At 37.7% G+C, this 11,659-nt stretch overlaps 1 protein-coding gene across 1 annotated transcript; it reads left to right on the top strand.

The window, feature by feature from the left end:
• LOC134744703 (uncharacterized) lies at positions 1 to 3,923 on the top strand. The gene is made up of 5 exons (XM_063678618.1): positions 1 to 108; positions 2,109 to 2,159; positions 2,345 to 2,431; positions 3,158 to 3,391; positions 3,786 to 3,923. The coding sequence occupies exons 1-5, from the start codon at positions 73 to 75 to the stop codon at positions 3,813 to 3,815; spliced, it is 438 nt and encodes a 145-aa protein (XP_063534688.1). The 5' UTR covers positions 1 to 72; the 3' UTR covers positions 3,816 to 3,923.
• Positions 3,924 to 11,659: the final 7,736 nt, after the last annotated feature.

Below are 11,659 nucleotides of genomic sequence, written 5' to 3'. Positions count from 1 at the left end.
AGACTAGTCGTTATAGCTTGATAAGTTTCTTCAGCTCAGTTCCTCATCAACTGTTGTGCAAATCGTGCAAAAATGTTTAAAATATTCGCGTTGTTTTTGATGTGTTCGGTTTGTGTATTTTTGTTATTTACATATAGATTGTAATCACTGTTTGCGCGCGCATTTAGTTGGTATATTTGTAATGTCAAATGGTGCTACAGTTGAACTTAAAATTATTTGTTGTTAAAAAGTTAATGAAAGTTCTACAATAACAATTATAAAAATACAATTTTAAAATAACAATGCTTAAATGATTTTTACAGTACATATGGTGCTACTTTTCTGCACTAGTGCGTAAATTAGCACATTTCGTAACTATGTCAAAAATTTAAACTGCCATATGTACTGTAAAACGTTGTACGATACACGTGCGAATAGGTAATTCGCAACTCGTGTCGATTTAAAACACTCCCTTCGGTCGTGTTTTAATTTATCGCCACTCGTTTCGAATTTCCTCTTTTACGCACTTGTATCGTAAATAACTATTTTTATGTGAAGCCGTGTAATGTAAACATTATTAGAACCATTTGAAATGGAGTTGTAAACTTGAATTTACTGAATGACTTGGGTTTTATATTATAATATACTCGTTGCTCAACTCCCTGCTCGAGGCACAGCCACAGTGCGATTTGTTTGTGAGTGCGATGGGGCGAGTGATAATGGAATGCAAGAGGATATTAGAAAAAGACATGCCTGAGAGTACCATATCATAATTAATATATGTGTCTTAGCTGTATGTTATGTGTTATTGCTTTATGTTGTTAATGTGTTCCAATTTGTGCCGCTTTGGCATTAGCTGTAAGGTGCAATTTGTTATTCGAAGTAATAAATTAATAAATAAATATGTATAAAATACATTTTTATATCCAATAATATATATTTTAACGCATGTGCTTAAAATGAATTGATTACTGTAAATGTGAAATTGGGATGGCAACTGCAGCTGCATTACTGCGTTAGCTGCCATCTGAACGTCACCTTGAACGTTTTCACATTGTCCGATCCGATATCGGATGTCAGAAGCTAGTAGGATGTAAGACATACGTGTTTTTTTGTATTTATTTATTCATTTAATAAAAAATCACGTCGGAGCCCCCCGTCAGCTGTCGGACCGTTAATATCTGTTTGTGTGCATATGTGTAGGCATAATGTTTGTTGTAGTGTGCGTGACTACGCGGATGAAGAATCCTTCATCCGATAACGGATCGGACAATGTGAAAACGTTCTTAGCCTACTAGATACCAGCGTAATTTGTTTATAATTGATTATATATTATTAAAATAATAATTATATTTCAAGGCGTAGGGATGTGACGACCCCATATCAGTGCAATCAGTCAACGTAGGGCAGCTTGTGGCGAGCTGTTGGGGAGTAGCGACCTCACGTACCCGAGTGTTCCTGGGGAGTTCTGTCACCTGTAGGAGGGTGGGTGTAACGGGATTCTCTGCCTCTGGCTTGCCTTGGCCGGCCGGCCAGAGTGGAGTCGTTAGAGCTATAGGCACCATGGGTGGAAGTGAAATATGCATAAGACGCGAGTTGACACATGGCTGTTAACAGCCACTGGGTAGAAAGCGGCGCACACCTTTCGACACCTCTGAGCCGCTCACACCGGTATTGCCCTTGAGCCACCCTAGATGTCGCTTTTTGTGGGAGCCCATCTTGTGAGGGCGAGTCACCGTTCGCCGGAAATAAAATTGCATACCGTTTTATTAAACAGGCGTCTGGTTTTTTATCCCATAGCTCAGTACTTAGTCCATCGCATTCACCCAATAACCTAGTTCATTTTAGATTCCATCAACTCCAATAGTCCTTACAGCCTGGCGTGTGCTGCCTCTGCGTGCGTCCTATGACACGGACAAGGCAGCATCCGCTCGGCGTACCCCTTACATTTCATTAAAGTGTCAAAAGGGCCTAGTGTTGGCTTCGGCTCCGCGCACGCCTCCCAAAGGTCCGAAACACCATTGTTCCGTGATGGGAAAGACATATTTCAGCCTATTACGTCCCATTGCTGGGCACAGGCCTCCTCTCATGCGCGATATTATTATTGACATTTAAATATTTAATTTCAGGTCGTAAATGCTGATCTACTGCTACAACAAAGGCGGAAGGGAGCCACATTGGTAACGTACCCACTGAAATTGTTATTAATTAGTTAATTATGCTGGGATTTTTCGCAAATCGACATCCAATGTGCCTATTTTGCGTGAAACGAGGTAGCCCTACTATAACCACCCCAGCTCCTCCACATGAATTGTTGTTGTAGCTAATTCCTTGTTTTTTTAAAAATCATATTTCATATTTTCAGAAACCTTTGTCAGCTTGTTGTGATATTCCGGAGTTAGGAGACCCTAAGCATTTAGCAGAATGCTCAAATCCTAAACTGCCTGGACCAGTAAGTAAAAAGTACCTAATGACAACTTTCATGATTTTCACTGTGAGGACGGCATTGTCCCCTTGGTCTCGGAGAAAGACAAATTATTAACGTAAATAATAATTTATAAAATAAAACTATGAAAACGGATTTTATCGCGTGTATTGAATTTATAATACATCCCGACCTTTCGAACCCTTTAAAGCGTTCGTTTACAGTGTTTTATTTCATGGTTTCGCGGTAACCGAAGACAATACTAAATAATAACTTATTTATATTAGCGATTATACATTTAATTCGCGCTCATTTTATCTAAAAATATACAATGAATCACGTCTCGATAGGTATTTGATAATCGTTAATTGTTGTCCAGTTATAATTATCATCTTTATAGTATATTAATAGACCTAGGATCATGGTCATGGTTCAACAATATGCTCGTCAACAATTGACAATGAGTAATAATAAACGCATTACAACATATTTCCGGCAATAAACTGTTATAATATATACGGCTATAATCATATTAATACGATCCAAGGCCCATAACTAAATTAAAAGATCAATACTGTATTGTCCTGAAAGATAAGTTGATCCATTTCCCATTCCTCCATTAATTGCTAAAAATGTCGAAAGAGCTCTTCCATTGCGTCATATTGTAACCAAAGATAGATAAAGTTGTAACGTATAAAATAATGTGACGCTGCATGTTAACACCAAGCATAAGAAAGAAATGTTATTTTCCAGTGCAACGACGTCCAATGCGTCTTTGAAAAGTCAGGCTTCCTTATCGACAAAAACACTCTCAACAAAGAGGCTTACCGCACTCACCTAAAGAAATGGTCAGAGGCACACAGTGGCTGGTCACAAGCCGTCGACCGAGCTATAGCCGACTGCGTAGACAAGGACTTAAGACAGTATCTTGACTACTCCTGTAAGGCGTACGATGTCTTCACTTGCACTGGCATCGCTATGCTAAAGGTATGTTTGCGAAAAAACTAACTTCACAAAAGATTCGTGTTTTATGGTTCCTCGCCAACAGATGGTGCTCGTCTATTCAAGAGTAATGCCACTGTATCGGCGATAGTTAGTTACGCCGCACACCGCTAAATGTCTCCGTCGATTTTCTTGATAAAATGAGTGGCGTTCACAGACGCATTATGCCGCGATTAGAAAGTTCAACCGTCACATGACCCGTGTCAAGGACGCAGCAGTGACGCCGCAACAGTTGTTGCTATCCGAATTTCACATTAATACCTAATACCTAATATACTTAAAAATTGTCATCATCCTGTCCCCGTATGTCATAATAGAAGTTAATTAAATATGCATACGTAAAAAAACTATTCCTTATTTGCTGTATTTTTTCTTTCAGAAATGTCCGGAATCAGATTGGAAATGCTAAACAAAGGCACATGCTTAGATATGAGTATTTATTTCAACAACATCAACAGTAGTAAAATCTCCGTCAAAACTATTTAAATTTTAAATTAATAAATCTGAATATTCTTAATGTTTTATTTTATTTCTCTTTACTGTGTTCAATAGTGTTAAATTATTACTTCTTTTGCTGCAAACCTACAATTATTTTTTTTAGGAATTTAGTCGACTATATTTTTTCAACATGTAGCCTTTTGGAAATATATTAAAATGTAGCCTATGTCACCAAACAATGTTGTACACTTAATTCATCAAAATTGACTCGGCCGTCAACCCTTTCTTTTTTCTTGGTCGCAGACGTGTCACACACACAGACACACACCGTAGTACATTTCTACTAGTATGCCTATATTCTCCTCATTGATGACATTGGGTTACACAATTGTACATTTACCCTACCTTGTATTGTCCTTACCTCAGTAAGCTAATTATGCAGTGCAATACTAAATTACTGGTCGCAGAATAAGGTAGAAATATAATCAACTCGCTTCTAAGCTAATTAGCTCAAGTAATAAAAATACTACTTTTTATTGGTTATGTTCATGACAGCGATGCCGCCAGGCGCCTATTTCACCACCCTGATAATTCATCCTGGGCATTTCTATTTAAAGTTGTATTTTACATTTGGAATTTTTAATATTATTTCTACTCAGAATCACGAGCTGTTTCGATCCTAACAATATCGTGGAAATAGTCACGTGACTTCGTAGCACCTGTTGGCGTTGTCAATCTAATTTACAATCGGGTGTATCGCGAATTTATTTTGTTACCTTTATTTACCGACGTTTCGACACAGGTTTCACTGGTCGTGGTCACGGCCAACTGATGTCCCAGCAAAATGTCAAAACAGAGATTTGTCAATCTACCTATGTCATATTGGCTAGGCCCCCTGGTCAGTCCGACCTTACCACCACACTGACCTCTATCCCAAATGAACCTCACATTAATTAATTAGCCATTATCTCAGCATTATCTCCGGCCGTTGACCCCCTTGGCCAGCCAACGTGTAATTGTCAACGCAAGGCCCCGGCACTGATTCTTAGACCGTGGACGTCGCATCCGGACAGTGTAGGACTGTGGAAAAAGGTAGTAAGGTAAAGGTAGGTTTGTACATAGATTACCAATCCGACCAACTGTTATGAAAAGGAATGAAAATATTGGTGTAAAACGGCAAAGTTTATATCTGTACATTAGATAAACGGGAGTCGTGGTTAACATAGGGTATACCAACATATTTTATGTGTTATGTTGCATTGCAAACTACACGTACTTAATACTTTTACAGGCCCTGGTTACCCCTAAGAAACTTTTTAGATACTTACGTATAATTTACATAAGTAGGTTGCGCTCTTAACTTATATTACTTAATCAATATTTTAAAAATTCCTTCACTACCTAGTCTTTTCTTCTTCAAAAATGTGACGGTGCGCGGCGTGAAGCTGCAGTTTTTTTTTACTGTGGAGTCTGTGTAGATGGTGTAGCTAGTTTATACGTACATGTGATCTGTGTTTTGTACTGATAAAGTGGTTGTGGGTATTTCAGTACTTTGCCACTGTGACGCGTAAAACACCTGGGTGGATGGAATATGTCAGCTCAAACAATGACAAGGTTCCAAAGCACTCAGTAATTTTTAAGACCGACTCCACTCATGTAGCTGAACAATTATTAACCTTCTGACAAGGAAATAAAGTTTAAATTTATAGTTAAATCAGTTCTGTAGATTTAAGATGCATGCATGTCTGATGATGACAAATTAATTGTTTTATAATAAGGTTTAGTCAAGGTTCTAGATTTACAACGCCTAGTCATCTTGGTGTTGTAGTTTATAAAATTTTTGCTAAGTTTTGCCAGCTTTAAAAAATATAGTCATATTATATTAGTATTTTAAGTATTTACAGCCCAGGCCAAAAGTATGTAAACAACGCATGTTTGTTGTATATATTTGTAAACTAAGACTTACATTAGGCAAACCCAAAAGATTAAAAAATATACGCTTAATATCAAAAGATCCTAAAATATTGTCAAAAAGCTAAAAAAATAAAGTAGGAAAAAGTTACATAATTATACCTACCGTTTAATTACATGACAAAATGTTGAATTGGCAACTATCACAGCCGGAGTAGTTTACTTTTAAAATGTTCTATTACGAGTATTATTTTTACCAAATTGTCAATGAGTAGTATAAAATCCATCGCTTAAAAGATCACACTTTTCTATTGAAATACAAGCTTGTTTCAATACTTTTGGGCTGGGATGTACCTATAAGTATTTAATTGAGAATAATTATAATAATGCTTGTGCTGATTCGGTCATTAGTTACTACAACATTTTATTTGACTTACCGTTGTTATGTTGGTTTGTAAAAATGTGTGGATCAAATCTTGGAAGCTAAATTAAAACCAACACCCGGGGCCACAAGATAAAAAATATTGATAAAAATTCCTTAAACCCGCATACATATCAATGTGGTTCAGTGAAGGGGGCGGACTGAAAATCAGCGCTGTGTCAATTTGTAATGAAATGGCTGACGCAGCATATGCTGAGCCCATTCCTTTTGCCGCGGATGCAATTTTTTTTAAGTGTAAATTTTGTAAACTATCAGATTTATTTTGTGTGGCAATAAATGGTTTCTTATTCTTTATTTATTCTTATAGAAATCGCCAATCGAAACTTTAATAATGTATGGAAATAGTCACGCGACTAATAGTAGCATATTTTTACTTTTCGTTTTTGGCTAGGCCCCCAGATGTTCCATTAAGCTCAAAAGTTAAAGATTTCACCAATAAACTTGCTCATAGGTTAGCTGAATAAATCATTAAAACAAACGAAGCACAGTGGTTCGACCGTAGGATGCGTACTACGTACTACCATGGTATGATTTAAGACACTTGAATCTTTGTAGGACGTCTATTATTCTCCATTAAAGGTATGGGGGCAATCACACGAAACTGAACAGTGTGATTTAAACCGCATAAGACACACCGGTTCTCATTCTCACAAGACCATTTACAAACAAAGAAAATGAATATTTAAGTTATTTAGGATATTTAATGATGATGTATCACGTTACTATGACATTGTTTGAGAGAATATTGTTTGTGTAATGAGAGAATGCCAAAAATGTATTGTTACTTAAATAATACTTGATCATATTTATATATCTATGTGCCACGGGGATATTTAGAATTTATATTTACTTGTTAGTTTTGTTCTCTGTATATATTTTTTTTACTATAAAGCAAAAAATAATAATAAAACAACGGTCCATCGAACCTACTTACCTACCACGCATTTTTCACCAAAGTGTAATGTTTTCACGGACGTCACACTAAATCAATAGGTATAGGTGGTTAGGTTTGTTAGGTAGCTTCAGATGCCCGAAGGGCAAACCGCCCAGAAATAGGAGTCCCGCGTTCGCGGGGCTCCGTCTAAGTTGTGAAGTTTTTTTTTAAAGCCATGGTCACCCTAACGAAACCCACGTTTGACGTTGACGCTACTAAGCGCAATTCGGCAATTTGCAAACCGCTTCGCGTTTATAAAATGACGGCGCCGTTTGTAAACGGCGGATTCTTACAAAATTCCTGCGACATATATATACATAACTTCCGTACGTACCATGGCTCACCCTGTTAACTGAAAGTTCGTAGACCTTATTACAAAAGGTTAAAGGTTCACTGTTGGACAGTTAAGAGTGTTGCAGTTTGTACAATCGAACTGATTTGTGACCCACCATATATAACGTTTTCATAATCATCTTCCTCGCGTTGTCGCGGCATTTTGTCACGGCTCCATGGGAGCCTGGGGTCCGCTTGGCAACTAATCCCAAAAATTGGCGTAGGCACTAGTTTTTACGAAAGCGACTGCCATCTGAGCTTCCAACCCAGAGGGGAAACTAGGCCTTGTCGGGATTAGTCCGGTTTCCTCACGATGTTTTCCATCACCGAAAAGCGACTGGTAAATATCAAATGATATTTCGTACATAAGTTCCGAAAAACTCATTGGTACGAGCCGGGGTTTGAACCCGCGACCTCCGGATTGCAAGTCGCACGCTCATACCGCTAGGCCACCAGCGCTCTACTAACGTTTTCATAATAATTTTACTTTTTAAATCAATGTACCTAATGCCAATGACGTAGTAAATGATAAAAGGTTTCACAATGGGTCAAGAATAGTACTTAACTCCGACTATCTGTTATATATACTATTAAAATAACATTCACAGGCCATTTGCACCTACTTTTAGACATAATATTAAAAAAATAACAATAGATAAGACTCGCATAATAACAATAGGTGCAATAGGTATATTGAAATATTTATTGCAGACCGTGGTCCATAGTGTGTTAGTAGTTAGTATATACTATACTCGTTTACATTCCTCATTAATTAAGAATGAAGAAAAAGCTTACTTAAACGCATTTACGCAAGTCAATGAAATAGATCATTAGTTTCATCCTCGTTAAAGTCACTTCGTGCGACATATTTTTCCTCAGCCCCATTCAGAATTCTGCAGAAAAAGAGGCATTTCCTAGTAGGACATACAAGTCAGTTACATCTTTTGTATACTGAATAACTGCACTCGTTAGGGTTAAATGTCAGCCTAATGCTGGCCTAGCATAATAATAACAGAATATCGCCTCAGAAAAACTATATATCTGTGACCTGGATATTCATATCAACTACACGTCATCAGAATTCACACTTAACTGGTTTATGAATTGATTCTCCAGTAAGGACAATAGCTTCGCTTATTATGCGTCAGGGGCAGCTACGCTTAAAGTTTCCGTGAAGATATTTTTCACAATCATAATCATTCAGTGGTCACTGTTAAATTGCTACCATGATAGCATCATGCATGAAGTAATCATGATAGTAAACATAATAAATAGTAATCATGTTTACTTTGATAAATTTGCTAAGAAAAACATACGTGCTCTTCTAATTTGTTTTCATGTTTAGGTACAGTCGAGTTCATAAATATGTACACCTTTCTTCACCTTAATCCATTGCAATAAGGTGAAAAAATGTACACATATTTATGAACTCGACTGTACCTATACATAATTATAAGTCGGAGGTTAACGATGTTTGGCGATATAATTTACTTATGTGTCTTATAAGTGTGGGTGTAGGTATTCCTACACTAATACATACTTACCTAATCAATCCTAGATCGATAATGATTAAACCATGATTAAACTTTATAAAAAGCAGCATGTGTACAATATTATAACATAGTCGTACATAATTATTGAATTAAACAGTCTGAAATGGATTAGCAGTTAGAAAATTAGAAACTGCGATAACCATAATAAATTAAAAAATAAAATTAAAAATTAAAATTATTTATTTTGGTAGCATACAGAAATAACATTATATTGGGCTAGTATCTCTTTTTAAGTATTGTAAATACTTGTATTAAGAAAATACCGCTCTTCCACTATAGGTAAGTTACAGATTTTTACATTAGTTGTAGTTACACTAAAAATTTACAATTACAATTTAACATTTAAATTAAAATTAAAATAACAATATCATGCTAAAATATGAATATTCGAGTAAATTTACACATTAAAGTAATAGCAGTTTCATCATCATCATCATCATGTCAGCCGATAGACGTCCACTGCTGGACATAGGCCTCCCCCAAGGCTCGCCACTCCGACCGATCCTGTGCCGCTCGCAACCACCAAATTCCCGCGACCTTCACCAGGTCGTCGCTCCATCTCGTTGGAGGCCTACCGGCAGTTCGTCTTCCGGTACGCGGACGCCACTCCAGAACCTTCCGGCCCCACCGGCCATCAGTTCTGCGAGCAATGTGCCCCGCCCACTGCCACTTAAGGTTTGCAATTCTGCGAGCTATGTCGGTGACCCTAGTTCTACTGCGGATATCATCATTTCTGACTCTATCACGCAGAGAAACCCCGAGCATAGCTCTCTCCATTGCCCTTTGCGTGACCTTGAGCCTTCTTATGAGGCCCATCGTTAGCGCCCACGTCTCAGATCCGTATGTCATCACTGGCAACACACAATGGTCAAAGACTTTTGACTTAAGACACTGCGGCAATTTGGACGAAAAGATACTGTGGAGCTTCCCGAACGCTGCCCAACCGAGTCGCATTCGACGAGTGACCTCTTTCTCGAAGTTGGACCTACCTAACTGGACTGTTTGTCCTAGGTATACATAATCGTCAACAACTTCGAGCGCAGAGCCTCCGATTAATACGGGAGTTGGCACAACATGGACGTTAGACATGATCTTCGTCTTGTCCATGTTCATTTTCAAACCAACTCGTTCAGATACTCTGCTGAGATCAGCGAGCATCGCACTGAGGTCCTCCATGGTCTCAGCCATGACTACGATATCATCGGCAAACCGAAGGTGAATGATGTACTCGCCATTTACATTGATGCCTAGTCCTTTCCAGTCCAGAACCTTGAAGGCATCCTCCAAGGTTAATAGCAGTTTATTATCTGAAATTATATTAATATATATTAAGATAAATGAAGCAAAATTATATTAAATTTGTTTTAGGGGACCCAGGACCCCTAGGTAAGCTGTTTGTTTACTGTATAACTTTTTGTCTCGTTGTCAATCATGTGTCTCAATCAGGGCGTCTCAGTTGTGACTTGAATCATATCATATTAATTAAACATCATCACTTTTGTCATATAATGTATGATAATAAGATATAAGTCTTGTTCACTGTTAGTTAGACTAATTGAATCATTCATTCTAATAAGGTTTAGTTAATAACTTATTTATAGTGGGCGTTATACGATAGGAAATACGGCGTTACGTGAACCAAAGATTTCCTTTGGCAGGATTGCTCCTTAGGACCCAAGGATGAATTTAGGAAGTGGAGCCATCGAGATTTTTGACGTACATTTTTAGGGAAGGGTTCTTAACTTGATCTGGATATCTACATCATTTAAGATACTAGGCCAACTTTGGTATCGTTTTCATATAAATCGGGGATGCCGAATTAATTATATTGACACAATTTCGAAGTAATAACATACAAAAAGTAAAAAAGGTTTTTTTTATTAAATTAAGACTAAGTTAAAATTTAACTGGAAGGTCGCGGGAATTCGGTGGATGCGAGCGGCACAGGATCGGTCGTAGTGGCGAGCCTTGGGGGAGGCCTATGACCAGCAGTGGACGTCTATCGGCTGACATGATGATGATGATGAAGAAGTTAAAATTTGGTATAGAGATAGTTTGAGTCTCGGAGAAGGACATAAGATAGCTTTTATCTCGAAAATCATCCCTTAAGGGTGTGAAAAGAGGGGTGGAAGTTTGTATGGGGAATCAATGACCGCTGAACCGATTTAAATAGATGAAATTTGGTATGGTCAACGTCTTTGATTTAGTTGAAAATGATACCAAACTTGACTTAGTATCTAAACTTAAACAATTATTAACCTCAGACGTCGCCAAAGCTGAAAACCCTCCCCTCCCCTCACCTGCATCAAAGATCTGGGTGGCTCCACTTCTTAAAGACATCTTAGGAACACAAAGATTAATTCTGCCGAAGGAAACCTTTGATTCAGAAAAAGCCGGTTTTTGCGGTTATGTCGTGTCCAAATGCAGCTATGTACGTATATATGTATAATCCAGCAAAATAGGCTTCGATTTGTCTAATGGATTTCGGTCATGCCACTAGTAAGGATCAAAAATGTTCGGAAAAACGGGCCAATTTTCTGTGGACCTTATAAAGGATAGGAAACTTAGATACATCACGGAATATTTTAAACATTTACAACCAATTACAGATTAAGATCCAGACTAGCAATAAAACACCGTCA

Source organism: Cydia strobilella, chromosome 10 (assembly GCF_947568885.1).
Source record: "Cydia strobilella chromosome 10, ilCydStro3.1, whole genome shotgun sequence".
Lineage (NCBI taxonomy): Eukaryota > Metazoa > Arthropoda > Insecta > Lepidoptera > Tortricidae > Cydia > Cydia strobilella.
This window is presented reverse-complemented; position numbering and strand designations above follow the sequence as displayed.

Coding starts and splice junctions, on each gene's coding strand:
- LOC134744703 (XM_063678618.1), top strand. CDS start 73: ATGTTTAAAATATTCGCGTTGTTTTTGATGTGTTCG. Junction 109..2,108: donor CGTTGTTTTTGATGTGTTCG/GTTTGTGTATTT, acceptor ATTTAATTTCAG/GTCGTAAATGCTGATCTACT. Junction 2,160..2,344: donor GGCGGAAGGGAGCCACATTG/GTAACGTACCCA, acceptor TCATATTTTCAG/AAACCTTTGTCAGCTTGTTG.